General features: G+C 55.5%; 2 protein-coding genes across 3 annotated transcripts; both read right to left on the minus strand.

Annotated features, from left to right (window-relative positions):
• Positions 1 to 2273: 2273 nt before the first annotated feature.
• FGF17 (fibroblast growth factor 17) lies at positions 2274 to 7186 on the minus strand. Of its 2 annotated transcripts, none has more exons than XM_069485176.1 (5): positions 7152 to 7186; positions 6937 to 6973; positions 3915 to 4059; positions 3572 to 3678; positions 2274 to 2567 (listed from the first exon to the last, which is right to left on the minus strand). In XM_069485176.1, the coding sequence occupies exons 1-5, from the start codon at positions 7184 to 7186 to the stop codon at positions 2274 to 2276; spliced, it is 618 nt and encodes a 205-aa protein (XP_069341277.1). The 2 variants fall into 2 exon arrangements, with proteins under 2 accessions (XP_069341277.1, XP_069341276.1); XM_069485175.1 differs by having other exon boundaries at positions 3915 to 4092.
• Positions 7187 to 12643: 5457 nt separating this feature from the next.
• NPM2 (nucleophosmin/nucleoplasmin 2) lies at positions 12644 to 21512 on the minus strand. The gene is made up of 6 exons (XM_069485323.1): positions 21455 to 21512; positions 21205 to 21290; positions 20976 to 21101; positions 13890 to 13983; positions 12918 to 13090; positions 12644 to 12682 (listed from the first exon to the last, which is right to left on the minus strand). The coding sequence occupies exons 1-6, from the start codon at positions 21510 to 21512 to the stop codon at positions 12644 to 12646; spliced, it is 576 nt and encodes a 191-aa protein (XP_069341424.1).
• Positions 21513 to 21740: the final 228 nt, after the last annotated feature.

A 21740-nucleotide genomic window follows, 5' to 3' on the forward strand; every position in this document is an offset into this window, starting at 1 on the left:
CCTCCGCTGCGGCCCTCCTTCACCCTTCCCCATGCTGTGTCCCTCCGTGCCAGGTCTCACCTCAAAAAGCAAGACAGAAAACAGTGAGAGCTTTCTGGAGCCGGCCCCCAGAGGCCTGTCTGTGCTGGGGAGGTCAGAGAGGGAGGGAGGGGCCGGAGAAAGGCCGAGAAGAAAGCTGAGGCCAGACAAAGGGCCCCCGTCCACCTTTGAAGCCGTCGCTAACCCGGTGAGGGGGGGCGTGGGGGTGGGCCGGACAGCCCGGCTGGGGGGAGGCAGTCAGTTTTAAAGAATGTCTCAAATTCCTTCGGAAATCAGAGGGATTGTAAGAGCCCCCCTCCCCAACACACCTCCTTCCCGGCCTCCTCCCCCAGCCCCCCCAAAGCCAGTCCTTTACACCTGGGGGGCCCCCAACCCTTTGTCCTCCAGTAATTGCTGGGTGTTGTCCCCGTTTTAAAGTCCCATTGAACTCGCCAGTTATCAGCTGTGCCCAGACCACCCTCCCTGCACACAGCCCAGCAAACTGCCCCCAACGCTCCCGCAGTCTTCACCCGGATTAAGGCTCTTTGTGATGGGGGAGAGAAAAAAGTAACCTGGCGAAAAGCAATTATGACGAGCTGGGGGGGAATGTCTGTCCCAGGCGGGGGACCTCCCTCTTGGCTGCCGCTGTCCCTCCAGGGCTGGGGGTGTCAGGCTCTGCCCTGCCCTTGCCTTGCACTGGGACTGCTGCAGCACCCACCTCCCATTTTGACCACACCAGAGGCCCCCGCACCCCAATTTCCTGTCCTTCCCTTATTTTTAGGCCATTCTGGGGAAAAATGGGAGAACAGATGTCTTTTATCCCCTTTCTTCTCAGAAGAGGAAGGGGAAACTGAGGCTGGGGGCCATCAGCAGAAGCGCAGACACAGTGAGGGTGTTTCCCCTGAAGGTGGGGGTGTCCCCGCGAGGAAGGGCCTCCCCCTTGGTCGGATTAAAAGCCAGTGCGTGGAAGGAAAGAGGAGGCTTTTATGGCCCGCGAGTTCCACTCCCAATGCACACCTGGAGGCCTAGGGGAAGGCCCACCGAGCTGCGGGCGGAGGGCAGGGGCCGCCCCCCTGCTCCTCCCCTCCCCTCCCCTCCCCTCCCCTCCCCCGCAGCCCTGCGGCCGCCGCCGCCGCCTCTAATTGAGGTTTGCCCTCAGGTGTGGCCCCCGCCCCCGCCCCCCGCGGGGACCGGAGAACAAGGGGACCATTCCCGCCCGCTGCCCTTCCTCCATCCCGGCCTCCTCCCCGCCCCCGGCCCTCCTCACCGGAAAGAAGCAATCTCGCTCCCCGGAGGAGGGTGCAAGCGCTGGGCCCCGCTGTCGCCGGCCCCGCAGGCCCCGCAGGCCCCGCAGGCCCCGCAGGCCCCGCAGGCCGCTCCCCCGCGCCTCGGCCTGGGGCCCGGCTGGACGCCTGGACGCCCGTCCCGGCCCCGGCCCCGGCGGCTCGGGCCGCCCCTGGGGCTGGGGCTCTCTCCGCCCCCACAGGTGGCACGGGACGCGCCGTGCGAGCCGGAGGCACCTGAGCGGCCGCAGAGGGCGGGGCCGCCGTCCCGGCCTGGGCACGCCCGGGCTGCCGGCCTCCAGCGGGGCCGAGGTGCGGGCCCCGCCGCTGCCCTCCAGGCGGGCACTGCCCGGGCCCTGCCCCCGCGGTCCCCGGTCCCCTCCACCTGCCGGCCGCGCTAGCGCGGCGCCTCCCCGGCCTCTCGGACGAGCAGAGCCTGGGAGTCGGCTCCCCCACCCCGCTTCAGATAACCTGCTTGCCGGAAAACGGTTTTATTCTGGGGCTCGAGTTGGGGATAGGGGTGAGGGTCGGGGTCGTGGAATGTGAGGAATGGCCAGCCTTCTTTCATTTTTTTCTCCCTCCTTTTTTCCTGAAACAAAACCCAAAGTCCCTTCCCACTATCTGGCCAGTTAGAGTTCGGGGGCTGGGGCAAGTCCAGGGAGCTAGGAGGAGCAGACTTTGGGGACAGCCGCCTGCAGACGGTGGCCTCGAATCTGCTGACCTTTCCACTGGTTTCAGGGAGCCACTGGAAGGCCGGCACCTGACTCTACAGTTCCTCTCCTGGGGGTCCGCCCCCTGGCCCGAGTCGGGGCCTGATCGCAGTCCTGCCCCTTCCCAGCTGGGGCCCTGGTGCTTCCCGGTCCTCAGGGTCGGGGGTGTCTGGCTCCCCTCCCTCCACCCCTGCCCAGTCTTTGGATTCGGAAGGGAAGGGGACGGGAAGGCTGCTGGGGGCAGCTGCCCCTGCCTCCCTGACTACGTGAGGGGCTGGGGCCGCCGAGTGCGCTTGGTCCGGCGGGTGGGAGCCGAGCCCACAAACTCGAACTGCTTCTGCCTCTCGGCGTGGTTGGGGAAGGGCAGCTGGCCCTGGTAGAGGCGCTTGATGAAGTGGGCCTCGCGCTGGTTCTGGCGGCTGCGGGAGGCCTGGCGGGGCCGCCCCTGCCGCGTGAAGGCCATAAACCAGCCCTCGTGCCGGGCGTTCTGGAAGGCCGTGTAGTTGTTCTCCAGCACAATCTCCGTGAACACGCAGTCCTTGCTCTTCCCGCTGGGCTGCGCGACAAGGAAGGAGAGCAGGGGGATTTGTCCACCCGCCTGTCTGGGTTATCTGCCTTCTGGGGGCCTATTTCACAGGACTGGGCCGGGGAGAGGGGGCTGTTAGCCCAAGGAACTCTGCCCAGCGAGATGGATGCCCTTGTTGGAGAGGCAACAGCTGCAAAATACCGACCCAGCTTTGCGTGGAATCAGATCTGAACTTAAACCCAGGTTTGTCTTGTGGCAGTTGTGCACCTTGAGTAGGGTATTTAACCATGCAGAGCCTCAGTTTCCTGAGATGCAGCTCAAAGATCAAGGTACTTATGCAGTCGGGTGCAAGCCCTGGGGCCCTTAGTACCGGGACTGTCCTGCGGTCTGCGGGAATGGTGCTGCTGCTGCCTGGCTGGGAGGGGAGGCAGCAGCCTCTGACTGACGGTGTCAGACACAGCCACCCCTCCGACCCTATTGGCAACCTGGGGGCTGTGCCCATTTTTACAGACAAGAAGGCTGAGGCTTGACAAGGATAAGCAAACCAGAGGTTATTTGGTGAGCAACAGCCAGGACTGCCTGATTGCAAGGGAGATGGAATTCTCCCTCCTCAGCAGTGCGGGACCCTGACACACAGCAGTTACTCTCCTAGGTGCTTAGCATGCCTCTCTGTAGCTGGAGCTGTGGACCCCACAGAACTTGGGGGAGTTCCTGTCTTATATGCATGCCCCAGTTTTCAACTCTCAGCTGCCCGCAGCCTTCCACATGGACTGCAACATCCTGCGGTGCTAAGATTCTTACTGATCAGGCTCCCGAAATCAGAGCCAAGGATCCCACGGATGGCCCTTTAGCCCCCCTTGGAGAGGAGATAGAGTCACAGGGACTCATTTAAATAGAGAAGCCAGAGAGTGGCCCAGCGGCCAGGCTGAGAGTGGAATAAGAAGTAAGGGTCCTGCCCAAGGCCTCTGTCTTTACCCAGGTGGGGGGCTCAGTGGAGGGGAGCGCGCGTGCCCGCCCCCGCGGGGCTGACTCACTTTCCCGATGAGCTTGCCTCTCTTGTTCATGCAGATGTACTTCTCACTCTCAGCCCCTTTGATGCGCACCCGGCTGCCAAACGTGTCTGTCTCCACTATGAGCTTAGCTGTGATGGGGGAGGGGAGAAAGGCCTCTGTCCATCCTCCATCAGGGCTGCTGGCCCAGGGGTCCGGCGTGGGGGCCCCCCCAACAAGACTGACCTCCAAACTCAGGCGAGGGAGATTGGGAACTGTCAGGCCCAAAGCCAGCAGGCCCTTGGAGGCCCCCAGCCCTGACCCAGAATCTGGGGATGGACCAGGAGGTGAGGCCAGGCAGGGGTGTGGGTGGCTTGGGGGCTCTCACCAAACTTGTTGCCGTCCTCAGCGGTGGCAGAGATTCGACGCCCGGTGACCTGCACGTGCTTGCCGCTGGTCCGGCTGTAGAGCTGGTACTCACGGATCTGCCGCCTGCTCAGCTGGTCAGTCATGGCACCCTGGTCCCTCACATACTGGTTAAAATTAGGAGACGGGTGATTCTCCCCCTTTGCGGTTACCAAGGGAAAAATAATGTCAATTTGCTTTGGGTGACACCACCACTGGTCCATCCAGGGGAGAGGGGTGAGGAGGTGAGTGTGAGGGGGAAGGCCACTTGTCCAGTCTAGCAGAGGGTGCAGGGTGAAGGGGGCACATGGCAGTGACCTTCTCAGGCCAGCGTGTGAGCCAGCCATGACCCCTTGGCTCTGCATCCACCCTGGAGCAGGGCGCTGGTGGCTGCCCATCCTTGGAAGACCCTTAGTGATTCAGCAAAGACCTGGAACCATGACTTGGGGAGCTGGAAGGAGCCTTCAGGGCCATGGTGTCCCATCCCCATGCTCTATGGAGGAGGTGCACAGGAGCACACAGCTCATTAGGGACAGAACCCCTGTCCCTGCCTCTCGGATCAGAGCCTGCCACCTTCCCAGGACTCTGGGATCTTGGCTCTGTTAGCCAGGACACCAGATTTCCCCAGCGGCCTCGAAAGACCTCATGCCCAGCACACACAGGCAGAGAGGATGGCCTGCTTGGTGCTTTGAGTTAGGGTCACTCAGGGTCTCAAAGGCTCTGTAGGCACCTGCGGGGCCCCAGTGAGCATCTCCTTATAGCACTAACAGTGAAACCTGAGCTCACGCCAGTCTCCCCGGCCTCACACTGGGTGCTCAGGCGGGTGGATAAGCCAGTCCCCGCTCCAGCCTTCCTCCCTCCTCTGAGGGGCACAGGCAGGGGCTGGGGCTCGGCTCTTCGGAGGGAGGTGGAGGCAGCCGCAGAGGCTATCAGCAGTGGCCTGATGGCTGCTCCTGTGGCGGCCTCTTTTGCCACAATGTAACAGAGGCTTGCGGCCAGTCTGGGAGGATGCCACCCGCCCACCTGCTTCCCTGGGCGGGGAGAGGAGCCATTTCCCCCCTGGCACTGTACAAAGCCAGGAGGAGCACCTTCTCTGAGCGGGGTCTCTCCTTATGCATCTGTTGCACTGAGTGGCAGAGAAACAGTCTGCTTCCTGCCCTCTCTCCTGCAAGGACTGAGGTTGCCCAGCTGCAGGCGATAACCCCGGCTCTTTTGTCTCTCTCTCCACCTGGGTCCTGCTGGCCTGTGCTGGGACAGCCATTCCCTGCCCTGCCCCAAATCCCTAATTCCACCTTTATCCCAGGCCCAATCCCAGCCATCTGGACAGAGCTGGGCCTCGATCAGCCTTTGTTGAGGCCACTCTGTCCCAGGCAGGGGTTGGGAGGGAGCAGCTCTCCCTGCTGGAAGTTTAACCTGTGCGGGGTTAACCCTTCCTATGCGCCATGGCCCCAGCCCCGACAGGCCAGTGTTCCCAGGACAGGGCAGGTGTCTGCAGCACCTACCCTGTGCCCCACCCTGGAAACCCTGAGGTGGGTATCTGGGGTGGGGGCCTGCCCCGACTGCCCTTCAGCAGTGGCCTCCCCGCCAGGGGGTGGGGTCCCGTCTGTCCCAGCGCCGCCTCCTGGCCCAGGTTCAGGCCCTCCGCCCCTCTTGGCGGGCAGCCCCCTCTGGCAGCCTGTTCAGGTCAGGGGCAGAGAGGGCCCCCCCAAAGCCCCCACCTCTCCTTGTCCCCCTTCAAGCCTTTCACAAAAGCAGCCCCACGCCCCCCCACAGCCCACAGCCCACAGCCCACAAGTCCCTCTCCCCGAGGGACCTTGCCTGTCCCTTTCATGTTCCCGCTGCGGGGGGACCTCCCCTTCCACCGCCGCAGACAGCTGCTTGTCAGACGGCCCCTCAAGCATGGCTGTGGTCCGGCCTGCTGGCCCCCCCAGGGGGGTGAGGGGGCACTTCAAGGGGGAAAGGACAGCTTTGCCACCTTCCCCGACTCCTGAATGGGGCCTCAGCCAGGCCATAAACGCCGGCCAGCCGCACTATTGTGCTAGTTCCCCTTCCAGAACAGGTTGGGCCCACCCCCAGCCCCCTCCTGGCCAGGCTGGGGGCTTTCTTCTTGCTCTCCCTGGATGTGTGAAGCAAAAGGCCTGGAACGGGGCTGGAGCAAAAGGGGGAAGGAAGGGGGGGAGTTGTCTCTCCCTCTCCCACCCCCCCACTGCTTCAAAGGCAGCCCCTTTCCCTCTCCCAGAGAAAAGGCATTTACCTTCAAAAAAAGTCCCCACTGGATATGAAGAGAAGTGGGCCTCTGGCCTGGGAAAGCCAAGCGATCTCTCCCCAGAGCGGTTCTGGACCAGTGCATTTTAATAGCTGCACTTTTATGGAGGATCACAAAAAAGGGACCAAGCCTTGCACAGGGGGCTGAGACTTGGGGGGTGGGAGGTGTGCGTGGGGGGAGGCGGGGGGCTGACTTGGGGTTGGGGGAGCGTGCAGAAGCAAACCCTGAATCCCGTCCCAAACAAACCTGTCTGGGCTCATCCTGTAGGTGAGGGACCACCCTACCCTGACTGGGCACTCTGCACCCACGCGACACCCGCCGGGACATCCGTGTTGGTGGGAGTCGGGTGGTGAGTGGAACACACAAGTGGTTTTGCATCAAAACCTGTCCCTTCAGATACTTGCAAGCGCAAGCCTCACCTGAGCCATCACCGCCACCCACTTCCAACTACTCCAGGGCTCCACCCCTCAATCCCGGTGCCTGTGCACACCGAGTAGAGGGGTGGACAGGGAAGCAGAGACAGGGAAAGAGAAAAGGTGGACAGAGGGAGATAAAACCTCAATCCCCAAATCTGCCTTGGCCCATTCCCCTCCCTGCCCTCCCAAAGGCTGATCCCGCCAAACCTCAGCACCTCCTGCATCTGGAAGAGCCCAGAACCTGCCTCTGTCCACCTGAAGGGAGACTGTCCCCCCCACCCCAGTGGGATGGGAAAGAGCGGGAAAGCTGGGTGCCCGCCTACCTGAGTTTGACAGCAGAGAATCAACAGCTGCAAGCACCTGTGTGGGAGACCAAGCAAACCCAGGTGTGGGCGCCGGCAGGAGCCCGGGGTGCACCCCGCCCCACCCCCGCCAGCCTGCGTGGGGAGCCGGCCCGCGTGGGAGTCCCAGGGAGATTAGGTCTGCCCCAAGGCTGGAAATGGCAACGCAACTCCAGCCCCGGAGGCAGCACACTTACAGCGTGAGGTTGGGCAGCAGGCGGGCGGCTCCCATCGCTGGAGAGACTTCTCGAGGCTGTCGCCCCCCTGCCCCCAAACTCAGGAGCAGATGTGGGCAGTCCCCAGGGGTAGAGTCCCAGAGAAGCCAAGGTCTCTCCGAGCCACAGGTTTTCAGGGGGGAGAGGAGGAGAGAGGGGAGGAGGAGAGAGAAGGGGAGGAGGGGGAGGAGGAGGGCGTAATTGGGAGACTGAGGTGTGAGGTGTCCACCTTCCCGGCCAGTGAGGCTGCTTGGCCGATGCGGTGGGGGCGTGTGCTCGTGCCCTCTGGGCTGCCAGCCTCCCTTGGGCTGCCCTGCGCAGGGACGGAGCTGCGGGCCTTCCTGATGAGGAGGTGGCCCTGCCGTCCCTGTCCCTGCTCTATTCTGGACGCTTGCGCTTGAGGCGATGCAATGCGGGGCGTGTGGCAGGCAGGGCAGGCAGGGCCCCTCCTCCCTGCTCAGGGTCAGCTTCTCCTCCCCTCAGATTTGGCGCCCCATGTCCCTAAGGGTGAGCCGCAGGTGTCAAGCAGAGCCCGGGCTGCGGTCTCTTGTTCTGGGGCTGGCTCTGGGGTGCAAAGTCCCAGAAGCAGCCTTAAAAGGAGGAGCCTCTCTCCAGGGGGCAGGGGTGGGCTCCGCTTGGAGTTGCAGATTGCACTGCCTCTCTGTCGCCCCTTGCCACTGGGGAGGAGGGGTTAAGGCTGTCCTACCCGGCAGCAAATCCCGGCGCTACAGGCTGGGAATCAGGTGGGGAGCAGGTACAGCTAGGGGCTTGGAAGAATCCCTGTGGGGAAGGTGAAAAGCTGGCCTGAGATGAGAAGATGGTGCAAGCCCCTTTTCCCTGGGCCTCTGTAGTTTTCCCTGAGAAATGGGGACAGGCATGCCTCAGGGTGCTGGGGGCCAAGTGACACAGCAGCACTCAGCAGGATGCAAATCGCACGCTTCCCGGACCTTGCCTTGGGCAAAGACCCAGCCCCACTCACCTTCCCTCCACCAGTGACCATCCCTGGAGCCTCTCAGAGCTGGGAGGAGCTCAGGGCCTCTTCCCAGTGTCCCCAGCAGCTGCCTGGGCCGAAGCACCTACCAGCCTTTCCACACAGCCTCCAGTCCCACACGGCCCTGTACCACGCCAGCTGCTACCCCATTTTGCAGACGAGGAAACTGAGGCACACTGATGGGTAATTTGCTCAGAATGATCCCGATAATGAATGGAGTAACCAGGTTTCCAAAATCCCTGTTCTTTCCTTTCTGCGTGGATTATGTCCCCACCCTCCAGGGCCCAACCCGCGCATGGCTTCAGTGTAGGGGTCCAGGAGCCTTCCTGGATTTGGGGAATTAAAGGTGATATCTGAGGCCCTGGAAGCTGGTGACCAGGGAGCTGCACGCTGTTCCCTTCCTACAGAAAGGTGGATGATGGTGACTGCAGGAGGGGGGTGGCCTTGGGGGGCCACCAAGGGAAGCCCTGGTCCCGGGAAGCAGGGCTCAGGCCTCAGCTCTGGGCTCCCTGGAGTTCTCGGCCCCAGCATGGGAAGGGAAGGGGAAATGCCGACGTGGATCTATTTACCTAAAGAGATGACTGGGAGGGCGAAACTCTCACCTCTGGTTCCTTCTCGCCTTCCTGAGCTAGATCAATCCACAAAGTGGTCTGCCACCCCTGCCCCCACACACAGACACCTGAGAGCGCCGCCGCAGGGGGCCGGGTAGGTTCAGGCTGAGCTGGTGTGGGGAGGGAGGTGCGAGGCAGGGCTTGGGAATCCAGCTCAAAGCTTGTCGAACCCGGAAGGGATCTTACAGATGCATCCTCTGCTGCAAAGTCCTCATTCCACAGGGGAGACCCAGAGAGGGCAGGCGACTGCCCAAAGCCTCGCAGCTGGCTGGCGGCACGGTGGACAAGGCACCGTGCTCGCATTGTCCCTGCACGCCCCAACCTGCGCCCTCTACTTCTGTCGCTGCTGCTTCTCCTGGTCATCTCCCGTGCATGCTCCTCCTGTCACCTGAGGCCTGTTTAAAGCTCTGCCTCTTCCATGGAAATGTCCCTCATCTGCCTCTCCAAAGCCATCCGTTCTGGCTCAAGCCTAACTCATTTTCTGGGAAAACTCTATGTTCCCACCCGCCCCCAGGCAGGGTGTCCAGAAGGAAGAGAGCACAGACGCCTGGAGGGGACAGCTCAGGCTGCAGGTCCCATGCTGGAGGTGTCAGCTGGGGGACAGAGGGCAGGAGGTCCATGTTGTCTGTTGAGACTCACTGGCCATTGGGCCTCCTGGTTCCTATCTGTGGGGACAGGGCCTGCTGTCACTGGGCAGCCTGGGTCTGTCTCCATGGTAACATATGCCGGCAGTGACACTCCACAGTGGGTTTGGCCAGGGGGCTTCACAGGTGGGCTATCTTCAGCCCCTTGTCCCTCCCCCTGCGGCACCTGAGGGCCTGGCTTTCTGACTTGGTTCAATCTTTCACCCCACGGGAAAGCTGGTGGTGGGCCCCAAGTGGGGGGATGGCACAAGGAGCCCTTGTCCCCATTCTCTCGTCCTGGTCATTACGGGCTGTGTGACCTGTGACAAGTCCCTTTCCTTCTCTGGTCTCAGGTTTCCAATTTATAAACAGGAAATGGCTACTACCACTGACGCTGTCAAAATCACCAACTGAGATAAAGTGCCCCAAGAGTGGGGGAAGGGCGAGGACGCTCAATGTGGTTCAGCCTCAGTTTACCTAAACTTTGGCAGACTTTTGCCCTGACTGGAGTGAGCTGGGGCAGAGGGGAGGGGCAGGGGGCTCATTAACATGGGGGGCGACAGGGGACCGAGAAGTAGCTGCTGCAGCCGGTGCCGAATCCCCACCCCCTAGTGCCAAGTTCAACACTCCCCAGCTGGGGCCGTCTCGCGCCTGCTCCTCCTAACAGCCCCGCTGGTGTGAACAGAGCCCACCTGCAGACCTGCCACTTGTCACCACCTGCTTCAGCCCCAGCCCACCCTTCTCCTGTGGAAAAACAGAGAGTCAGGGCAGGGGAAGGGCACCAAGCAAGGTGACCTGGGGGCAGGTTGTCTAACCTCTGTGCCTCACTTTCCTCATCCGAGAAGGGGGGCAGGGCCCGCTCGGCCTGCCCCTCTGCGGTCGGATCAGCCTCCTGTCTGCCCAGACCCTCCAAGCTCGCGCGCTCTCAGGCCCTTTGCACGCCCTGTTCCTGTTCCCAGGAACGTCCTTCTGCCAGCTCCTCATGTAGCCTGATGCCCCTTCTTGTCCATCGCCTCCTCCCAGGGACCCCTCAGACCCCCTCACTGAGCAGCGCTCCCCCCAGGAATTAGCCTGTTCCACTTCCTTTAAAGGGCTTGATGGTCACCGAGGTTACGGCACTGGCTTCCGTGTTTCCACTAAATTGTAAGCGACTCGAGGGTGAGGAATTGGTTTTGCCCACCCGGAAGCCCTCAGTAAACACCAGCTGCTTATCTGGAACAGCCCCTTGTCACTCTCTGGGTGACCTGAAGTTAGTGGCCTGTTCTTTAGAGGGTGGGATAGCACCCCCATCCGTCTCATGGGGTGCAGGAAATGCATGGCAAGAATGCCGCCCTGCCCTCTGCCCCTGGCCATGAGGAGATATGGCTGAACAGGAGTTCAGAGCCCGGCTGACCTTCCCATGCGAGTGTTCCCAGACCTCTGACCTCCTGGGATCCATACCTGGGGGTGCTGGGCAGGGGCAAGGAAAGGCCCGGCACAGGCCCTGCATGTAGGACCCCAAGTCGGGGGTCCTCTGTGTGTCTGCCTGCTTCAGGGACTAAGCCGAGGTCACCCATGGGTGAACAGGACTCCAAAGCCACCTGTTGGAGAGGGCAGCACCTGTGCGAGCTCACCCTGTCCACCCCAGCGAGAAGGGCTCCCTTGAGGGTGCAGGCCTCCGGACCCCGCCTGACACGGACCTTTACCCGCACGAGGTCCGTGTGAGCGGGAGCTGGCCCCCACCAGAAGCAAGCCTGGGCGTGCAGGTGCCCCCAAGGTCTCAACAGATGCTCTGTGCACTGGACGTCCCTCGGGCTGGCCCGTCGGCGAGGCCCTCCCTGGTGGCCTGGGCAGTGGAAGCCCTGAAGTTCTGGACCTGTGAGCCCGGCCCAGAGGGCGTGTGGTGGCCGGAAGACCCACCCGACGACATACAGCTCAGCACAGGGCCCGGACGCGTGGTCCCTCCCTCAGAGCTACGGGGTGGGGTGCCAGGAGGAGGACACAGCTGCCTCAGGCCTCAGGGCTGGGTGTGGGGACGCCGCGGGATCTCAGGGCCCGGGTGTGCCGGGTCGTGGCCGCCCTCTGCTGGGCACTTGGGCTGGCGCAGCCGGCGAGAGGCCAGTTCCAGGGACGAGGAGCAAGTGTCCTGACAAAGCAAACTTTATTGTGGCCCTGAGGTTGGGCTCTTCTCCCCAGGGCCTCCTGTAACAGGAGAGTTGGGGTGAGAGGCTGTGATGTCACCTCTCCCAACACCCTTGTCACATGCAGGCTCAGAGGGAGGGGGTTGGGCGGGGGGCACCCTGCGCACGCAGCACAGCCCGGGGAAGCCCCGCTCTGCACGGCGGTCTCGCAGGCCCCGGCTCCTCATTTCTTAGACACTGGCTTCTTGAGTTTGAGCGTGGGTTTGGGCTGCAGAGAGAAGGCAGGATTCCCCTGTCCGGCTCCCTGCCCTGGCCCCAGCAGCCCCCCAGAGCCGCCCGCCTCCCCCAGGGGGGCCAGTCCTCTGATCCCCACTCACCTTCCTCACTGGGCTCTTGTCTCTGGCACTGGGTCTGGAACAGGGTGGGGGTGGGAGAGGGAGCTCAGTCGAAGCCCGAGCGTGGCTCCCCACCTGGCTGGTCCCCTCCCAGGGACCACGCTAACCCTCTTTAAACAAGGTATTTTTTTTCCTTCTTAGGCTTCCATCTTTTATTTGTCACAAATGTGTCTTTCCTTATAAACCTAGTGTTAACCATATTGCACAAAATATAGCAAACAGATGAGAAAATAAGTTACTTAGTATTCTTGACCTGCCACCAGTGTGAACGTTTTGGTGTGCTTCCTTCCACGCTTTCTTTTTTTGATCAAACTCTTTTTAAAAATGTGAAATAAAATGATTTGCTATCCTGTCCTTTTAACCCTGTCAACACTTTCAGGTTGCTGTACCCTTTGTCAGAAATCTGCAATATTCCGCTGGGAAGACCTGGCATGGTTTACGCAACGGTTACAGCGGTAGACGTCTAGAATGCTGCCACTTTGTCACTGTGATTTGAATAATGCCAAGATAAGTTTCCTACTGTATATATTTTCCCTCATATTTTGGGCAGGGTTCTTTGGAAGGAATTGCCTTAAGGGGAATGAGGTCAGAAGACAATATTTTAATGCTTTTTGAAAGGGCGATGCCCGCCCTGGTGCCGCCGTATCTGTGTGCCATGTGCCGTACACACCAGTCACACCACCTTCTTCCTAGCACTCCCTACCCCAGCTAAGAGATCGTGGCTAATTTGATAGTTACCTCGCTGCCTCTTCTTCTTTTTCCAGCTTTTTTTTCTGGGAACCAAAACCGAGCATATTAGGAGAGTTAGGGCTAGGCTGGGCCCAGAAGAGACTCCCAAGATCCACGAGGTCCCCAAGGCCGAGTGCCGGGCAGGACTTGGTGGCAGTGGCCGTGGCCGTGGCCCACCCTGCACACTGCACTTGGGAGGCTTGGGCGCCTGGTGCCCCTCCCTCAGGTGCCTCTGCAGAGTCCCCACCTCGTCTCAAACAGCCACCTTCCGCTCCCCACCTTGGCAATGCTCGTCTGCTTCTGGCTCGATGATGGCCTTTTGGCATGTTTGACAGGGCTGTCCTCCACAGATATCTCTACATCCTCATCCTCTTCCTCATCCTCTTCCTCTTCCTCCTCCGTTTCTTCCTCCTCCTCTCCTCCTTCCTCTTCCCAGGTTACGTCTGAAATTTCTGTGACAGCGTGGGAAAGGGGACAGGGCAGAGCTTCTGAGCTCCAGGGTGGACGCCTGGCTTCCAACCCGCAATCTGCTCTGCTCCGGGGGCCCTCTGGAGGAATCTGAGTGTGGGGGTTGAAAGGGGCCCCCTAGGTACCGGTGGAAAGGGCCACACCCTCTGTGGAAGCCAGGGTGGGGTTGGGGACCTGGGAACACAGCAGAGGGAGGGCAGGGAACGGTGCTGTCTGGGTCGGAGGCGGGGCTGAGGCTGCAGGTGGGCAGAGTTGGGGAGGGGAAGGAGGACCCCAAGACAGGCCACTGAGGATTCAGACCTCATCCTAAGGGAAGTGGGACCTGCCAAGGGTTTTTAAACAGCATGAAAGAGGCACAACCAGACAGAGAAGAAGGATCTAGAAGGGGTCAACATTAAGTCAAGCAGCTACAGTCCCTGTCACTACCACAGAGAAGTGATGTCTTCCGCGCTCCTTACCGCAGGTATCAGGCCAAGTGCTTTCCTTGAATATCGCATTTATTCCTCACAGCTACTCTTTGAGTTGAACCCAAGCATAGCCCCACTCCCGTGGACAGGTGAGGGATCAATGCCCTCAGGGGACATGGTGGGGAAGCCACAGAAGACCTGGGACCAGGACACTTGCCCATGGCCTTCCAAGCCCAGGCTACTGGCAATCATGTTTCCTTTGGGAGCTTTCCCCATAAATTCAAAATCCATCAAGTGTTTGGGTACCTAGAATGTCCCTAGCCCTATGCCAGACACTTGACTCTCAGGCCTTTCCCGTGTCCAAGCTCGGACTTACCGTAATATTCCTGGCCACTTAGGAACACGGGTCCTGAGCCAGCCCGGAGCTGAAAAGTGACTGGAGGAGAAAGCTCGAATCTCATCATGGAGACCTGCAGGGGGAGGGACGTGGGGGCAGGAGAAGAGAAGACAGGGTGACTCAGGCCTGGCGGGGCTGGCCGTGGGCAGAAATACTCAGAGTGTATTCTGCCCCCTGCAAACACACACGCTCACGGGCTGTGCTCAGCCCCATACCATACCCTTCTGCTGTGGCAGGTTCTGTCCAAGGAGAATGTGATCCTGATAATCGCATTCTCACCAAGATCACAGATGAGCTTCCAAGCTCAGGGGCAGCTGTTAGATGGAGAAGTCTGAGTGCTTTGGGTGGAATTGTGTCCCCCAAGGCCCCAAGTTCATGTGTTGAAGCCCTAACCTCCAATGTGATGGTATTTGGAGGTGGGGCCTTTCGGGGTGATTAGGTCATGAGGGTGGGGTCCTCATGATGGGAATTCTTGCCCCTATAAGAAGAGATGCTTGAGAGCCCCGCCCCCCAACAGAGTGAGCACACAGTGAGCAGGTGGCTGTCTGCAAGCGAGGAAGAGAGAAACTGACCATGCTGGCACCCTGACTTGGACTTCCAGCTTCCAGGACTGGGAGGAGGTAAATCTCTGTTGTTGAAGCCACCCAGCCCGTGGCATTTTGTTATAGCAACCCAGGCTGGCTGAGACACCGAGCAAATAAGCAGAGGCAAAGTTGTAGGCACAGAACCACATTTGCCCTATGAGTACTGTAGGGATATACATGTGAATAAAGGCTGAAACATATTCAAGTGCTGACCCTAACTGTCAGCGGACAGTACGGCATTTATTGTCTTTACACTTTTCCAAACTTTCCAAATTTTCTAGAACAATGACAATAGCTTATATTTTTTGAGCTTCTACCACATGCCAGGCATCATGCTCAGCATTTTGCCTACTTTCTCTCATTTAAATCCTCACAAGGAGCCCATGACAGAAGTACTGTTGCAGAGGAGGAAACTGAGGCTCAGTGAGATTAACTTAGAGCTTCTTGTCCAGAGAGGAGGTGAATGAGTGAAGGCTGAAACTCTGCAGCCGTGAACACCTAGAAATGCTGGACAGAACATAATGCAGTGTGTTTTACTGCGTGGCTGAACAGCAAGACAGAAAGAAGGTCCTCTGCATCAGAGATGGGGAGAGGCACGTGTGACAGCTGAAGGGACAGGCCTGAGAACCGCCAGGGCCTTGGGCTTCGCTGCTCACGTGGACAGGAGGCAGGCCCTGGGCTCAAGAGGACAGTGGTAACTGACCATTGCATGGAGGAGGCTTGGACCCTCAAGGGGCTGCGCCCAGGGTGAGTTGAGGATGGGGACTATAAACCCAAAACCATCCCCCCCGAAAAGACCCCCCCAGAAAACAAAACCCCTGGCCACCATTAAAGGAAGATAACAAGGAAGCATGAATGGGAACAGAAGTCCCTTGTGGTACCCTCCAAACCCACAGCAGTACCTCTCACCTCTATAAGGTCTGAATTTACCCAGTGGGACCTGCCAAGCCAAGACACTTCTATAAAATCCCAGGCTTGTCCTATTCCTGCAAGTGGCAGAAGCAAACATGGAACTACTCTGTTGGGACACTCCCCAAACCCAGGCCAGACAGAATTCTTTCAGAAAAAAACAAAACAAACTGAAAAACCTAAAGATGAGCTCACCATATAAAATTACAAAACGCATGCGGAACAATCTTGCTGGAGTCAGCAGAAGGAAACCATAGGGCTGCAGACCAGCACAGCCAGGATTTAAGAGAACACCAGCAGAAAAAACTATGAAATAAGTGTGACTCAAAGCAAAGAAATGCACAAGTAGGAATCAGAATCATAAGAATAAGACACTGTGAAAAAGAAAAGCAAAATGTAGCTTTCTAGACATGAAAGATAGAAGCATTGAAATAAACTGAACAAATAGTTTCAAAAGTAGGATAAACCAGCAGAGGCAACAATTAGTAAGACAGAATAATTCTGTGAAGAAATTACCCTGTAGGAGGCAGAGAGAGATAGATTTGAAAAATTATGAAAGAGAGGCTGAGACGGGGAGAATGAGCAGGTCCAGCATACACCTAATCAGAGAGGGGTCCAGAGAGAATGGAAGACGGTCAACATCCAAAGAAATAACCACCAAAAACTTTCCAGAAGTGATCAAAGACATGGCTTCTCATATCCAAGAAACCTAAGTCCTGGACAGATAAAAATAAATCTACGCCTGAACATACCATGGTAAAACTGTAGAAAACAAAAACAAAAGAGATTTTCTTAAAATAAACCATGGAGAAAGACAGATTTCTCAAAAATAAGGAATTAGCAGACAGACTGAGGATTTCAACAGCAATATTAGAAACCAAAGGAATTAGAAGAACCACTTGAGTTTTGAGGGAAACTCTCTACCTAGAATTATATACGCAGCCAAACCACCATGAAGGAATGAGGGCAAAATAATGATATTTCCAGGCAAGGCCCAAATGAGTTTACTACTCCTAGACCTATGAAAGTATGTTTCAAAAAGATGAGAACTAAATCAAGAAGGTAGAAGTGCATATAAGAAACAGTAGTGAGCAAACAAATTGGTAGACAAAGTAAACCAATGTAAGCATTAACTGTAAAATAAAATAGTACCAGTAATGCGTAGCGTTGGAGGTTTAAATAACATGTAAATTAAGAGGACAAGGAGACAAGCTCCTTGGATTGTTTGGGAGGAAACAAAACAGTAATTTTAAACTTTGAATTATGCATGGTTGTTAAAAAATTAAGGATAACCAATAAAAAATTGGAATGAGATTCTATAACTTTCAAACCAGTAGGAAAGAGGAAAAGAAACTTTAATCAATCTAAAAATATAGAAAAAGCAGAAAAAAAACAAAATAAAAAAGCAGGGAAAGTAGAAGCACAAAATACACGCCCCAAATAAAATCTAATTTTTAATCTCTTTAAAATAAAGACTGTTTAAAGCAAAAATAATAACAATGCAGTGCAGCATACCTAGAAGTAAAAGTTATTACAACAATAGCACAAAAGATGAGAAGTGGGAAATGGAGTTAGACTATAGTAAGATTCTTCTATCATAGATGAAGTGGTATAATATTATTGGAAGGTAGACTGTTGTAAGTTAAAGATGTATGTTGTAAACCCTAGAACAACCACTAAAAAATAACAAAAAGATGAGTTGTAGCTAAGAAGCCAATGGTAGAGATAAAAATTTTATCTTAAAAACAGTTTAGTTAATTTAAAAGAAGGCCAGAAGAAAATTAAAGGAAAACAGATAGGGCAAATAGGAAAACAAATAGCAAGATGATAGATTTAAACTCAACCATGTTGATAATTACATTAAATGTTAATGGTCCAAATACTCGAATTAAAAGGCAGAGATTATCAGATTGGATAAAAAAGTAAGACCCAATTATATACTATCTAAAAGGAACCCACTTATATATAAAGATATAAAGGGTAAAAATAAAATGATAAAGTAAAAGAATAGGTTGGGCACAGTGGCTCATGTCCATAATCCCAGTAACTCAGGAGGATGAAGTCGTAAGATCACCTGAGCCCAGGAGTTTGAGACCAGCCTAGGCAATATAACAAGACCCTGTTTCTAAAAGAAAAACAGAGAGAGAGAGAGAGAGAGAGAGGAAATTGGCCAGGCCTGGAGGCACACACCTGTAGTCCCTGCTATTCAGGAGGCTGAGATAGGAGCATTGCTTATTCCCAGGAGTTTGAGGCTGCAGTGAGCTCTGATTGTGCTACTGCACTCCAGCCTGGGTGACAGCGTGAGACCCTGTCTCTAAAAACATCTTAAAAATTTAAGAAAAAGAATAGGAAATATATACCACACAAACACTAATCAAAAGCACTAGACTGACTATTAATCAGACTAAATAGACTTCAGAATATTGAAGAGGGGCACTTCATAATGATAAAGGGATCAATTAATCAAGAGGCTCTAACAATTCTAGAGGCAAATGCACCTAATAAGAGAGCTTGAAAATACACGAAGCAAAAACTGACAATTGAAAGGAGCCATAGTCAAAGTCACACTTGTTGTTGGAGATTGCAACACTCCTCTCTCAGTAATAAATAGATCCAGTAGGCAGAAGATGAGTAAAGATACGGAAGACTCGGACAAAACTGCTAACCAACTTGATATAACTGACATCTATAGAACAATATACCCAACAACAGGAGAACACACATTCTTTAAGTGTAATAAATGAAATATTCACCAAGATAGAACACGTTCTGGGCCATAAAAAAAGTCACAACACATTAAAAACAAATTTTTTTTTTTTTTTTTGCGAGAGGGTCTTGCTCTGTTGCCTAGGCTAGGGGGCAGTGGTGTCATCATAGCTCACTGCAGCCTCAAACTCCTGGGCTCAAGTGATCCTCCTGGCTAATTTTTCTTATTTTTTGTAGAGATGGAGTCTGGCTATGTTGCCCAGGCTGGTCTCGAACTCCTGGCCTCAAGCGATCCTCCCACCTCGGCCTCCCAAAGTGCTGGGATTATAGGCATGAGCCACTGCGTCTGGCCCATAACACATTTTAGACTGAAATCCTATCAGTTAAGTTCTCAGACCAAAATGGAATTAAACTAGAAATCAATTAATTTTAGAAAATCCCTAATGACCTGGAAGTTAAATACACATACTTCTAAATCCTCCAGGAGCTCCAGAAGGAAACTAGAAAATAATTTGAACTGAATGAAAATGAAAACAGCACTTATCAAAATTTGTGAATTTCCTGGGTGGGGCAAGAAGAGGAGATGCTGCTTGTGGTCAGTGAAGACCTTTTCAATGAGATGACATTGGAACCAAGGCCAGACTGACATCAAGGCAACCTGTGCCAACATACAGGGCATGGGGAGCAGTAAATGCGAAGACCACGAGGTGGGGGTACGTATGAAGTTTAAGGGGCAGTCAAGGAGCCAGTGTGGTGTGGGCAGGGTTGGGGAGGGGAGGCTGAGGTGAGCAAGGTCGCTGAGGGCCAGCACACAAGGGCTTTGAGGCAGCCCAGGGCAAGGCTCTTGGGTCTTATTCCGAGTGAGGTGGGAAACCATCACCTAAACGTCCCAGCCAAGAAGTAACATGATCTGACTTGTGTTTAAAAGGATCTTTCTGGAAGCTGTGTGCAGAACAGATCAGAGGCGGGACAACTTTCTATAAAGGGCCAGAAGGTAATATTTTAGGTTTGCAAACCATATGGTTTCCACCAAGGCTACTCAACTCTGCTGTTGTCGAGGGAAAGCAGCCACGGACAAGATATAAATGGATGAGTGTGGCCGCGTTCCAATAAAACTTACAAAAACAGGCGGTGGGCTAGACTTAGCCCTGGAGTTTGCCTGTCCTGGAATAGACTATAGAGGACCCAGGGTGAAGGTAGTTGGAAGGCCCTGCAAGAAAGTCGAGCAAAAAGCCACAGTCAACTGGACCAGGGTGTAGCAGGGGAGGTGGTGAGACACGCATGTTGTTTAGGCAGAGCTGGGGGATCAGATGTGGCTGTGGGAACTATTCACTGGGAGAGGATCATGATGGGGAAATTAGAGATAATAAGCAAGTACTTGGATTAGACATGTTCAGTTCAGGGCATCTATTAGATACCTACTAAATACATTGAGTCAAGAGGGAGGTTGGATTAATGGGATTAAGTTTGAGTCTTCATTTTTATAGATGGCCCTTAAAACCATGAAAATGGGCCAGGCGCAGTGGCTCACGCCTGTAATCCTAGCACTCTGGGAGGATCACTCGAGGTCAGGAGTTCGAGACCAGCCTGAGCAAGAGCGAGACCCCCGTCTCTACTAAAAATAGAAAGAAATTATCTGGACAACTAAAAAAATATATATAGAAAAAATTAGCCGGGCACGGTGGCACATGCCTGTAGTCCCAGCTACTCGGGAGGCTGAGGCAGTAGGATCGCTTGAGCCCAGGAGTTTGAGGTTGCTGTGAGCTAGGCTGACGCCACGGCACTCTAGCCCAGGCAACAGAGCGAGACTCTATCTCAAAACAAACAAACAAACAAACAACAGATGAAAATGGATAAAATCTCCTAAGAAGTGTGTGGGTAAAAAAGAAAATGGGTCTGAGGCCAGTTTTATAGGTGGGTCTCCCAAACCTTCCAGGACAGCTAATCCTAGTCTTATATTCACCATTCCAGGGAAGAGACAGGGAATGAGCCATCCTCAGTTCACGGGGCTAGCATGCCTCGACACCCAAATACGATCCTTTAGAGGGCAGCCTCACTTCCAAATATATAAGTTAAAAAAAAAAAAAAAGAAATCCCGAGACCACTTAACATGAAAGAAAAAAATAAATAAAAGTAGAAAAAAGAAAACTCTCGATGTATTAACAAAGCAAACCTAGAATTTATAATATGAAGTAGGATTTATCCCAGGAATGCAAAGCAGTTCAAAGATCATTCTATTAATATAATTTACCACATTAATGAATTAAAGAACAAACGCAGAATCATATGAACAGAAAAGCATTTGATAAAATTTCACCCCCATCCATGATTAAAAAGAAAAAAAAAAAAGTTAAAGCACAGTAGGACTAGATGAAGACATCCTTAACCTGACAAAAGGTATTTACCAAACGCATCACACTTAATGGAGAACACGTTAGAAACATTCCTTTAAGAAAAATCAGGAAGGAAATAAAGATGCCAGCCGTTATCTTGTTTATCTAGTGTTATACTGGAGATCGTAGCCAGTGCAGCAGCACAGCAGAATTAAAAAAAAAAAAAAACCACAAAAACTGCCATTATTCACAATGATCATTTGCACAGAAAACTCCAGATAAATGATTAGAAACAAGAGAATTTCTAGATGCACAACCAATATGTAGATTAGTGCTGCTGTCTCTAGCAGAGAATAGTTTAAAAGTGTGATTCTCTGCAGAGAGGTTACTTAGCTTGCCCTGGGTCAGGCAGCTGCGGGAAGGGGCGACAATCACGGCCCTGGTCGTGCTGCTGGCGGGTGAGCGCACCCTGGTTTGTGTCCGACCCCCGCAGGCCCGACGGCGCGCAGCACACGCCCGCGGGAAAGGCTCACCATGGGCAGGACCGACGCCTGCAGCGAGGCGATGGTGACCGGCTGCGCCTTCTTGTCCTCCGCGTTCGCGAGGGGCAGGATCTCCACGCGGTTCAGCTCCTCCTTGGCTTTCTCCCCCAGGCAGATCTGCGAGGGGTTGAAAACAGACGGGCTCCTCATCACCCTGAAGGCAGGAGGGTGTCACCTGCCACCTGCTCCATCCTTCTCCCGTCCTCCAGGGGACACCCACCGTGTGAAGCAGCAGCTTGCAGTCGGGCTTGCCCTCCAGCTGGGGCTTGAAGGTCCAAGTCCGCTTCTCCTGACTGAGCTCACAGCCTGCCGAGGGAGAGGGAGGGGAGCGGGCAGGGGGCCCGAGAGAGGCTGTCCCTACCCCGCTTGCAGCCCTCCCCCCAAGGGAGCGGCTCTCCCGCGCCCCCAGCTGCCGGGACGAGGTGGGCGTCGCGGGGCTGCGCTGGGAAGGAGCCTGGGTCCCCACTCACCCCAGAGCACGGTCGTCACTGTCTTTTCGGCCGTGCTGCTGGTGCCGCTGAGATTCATGGCTCGGGGCCGAGGAACGGGTGACCGGGCAGCTGCAAGAAGGGCCCCTGCGGTGAGGCGAGGCCCCGGCCCCTCCCCGGCCCAGAGCTCAGCGGGCCCGGCGCCCCGAGCCACGCCCGAGGCCGGCCAGCACCGCAAGTGCAAGGCCTCGCTGTGGCCTGAGATCGGCCTGCCACGGTCAAGGGCTCGTGGTCGGCTCCTAGACGCCAAGCACCAGCCGCCCCGCCG

Source organism: Eulemur rufifrons, chromosome 12, assembly GCF_041146395.1.
Source record: "Eulemur rufifrons isolate Redbay chromosome 12, OSU_ERuf_1, whole genome shotgun sequence".
Classification (NCBI taxonomy): Eukaryota; Metazoa; Chordata; class Mammalia; order Primates; family Lemuridae; genus Eulemur; species Eulemur rufifrons.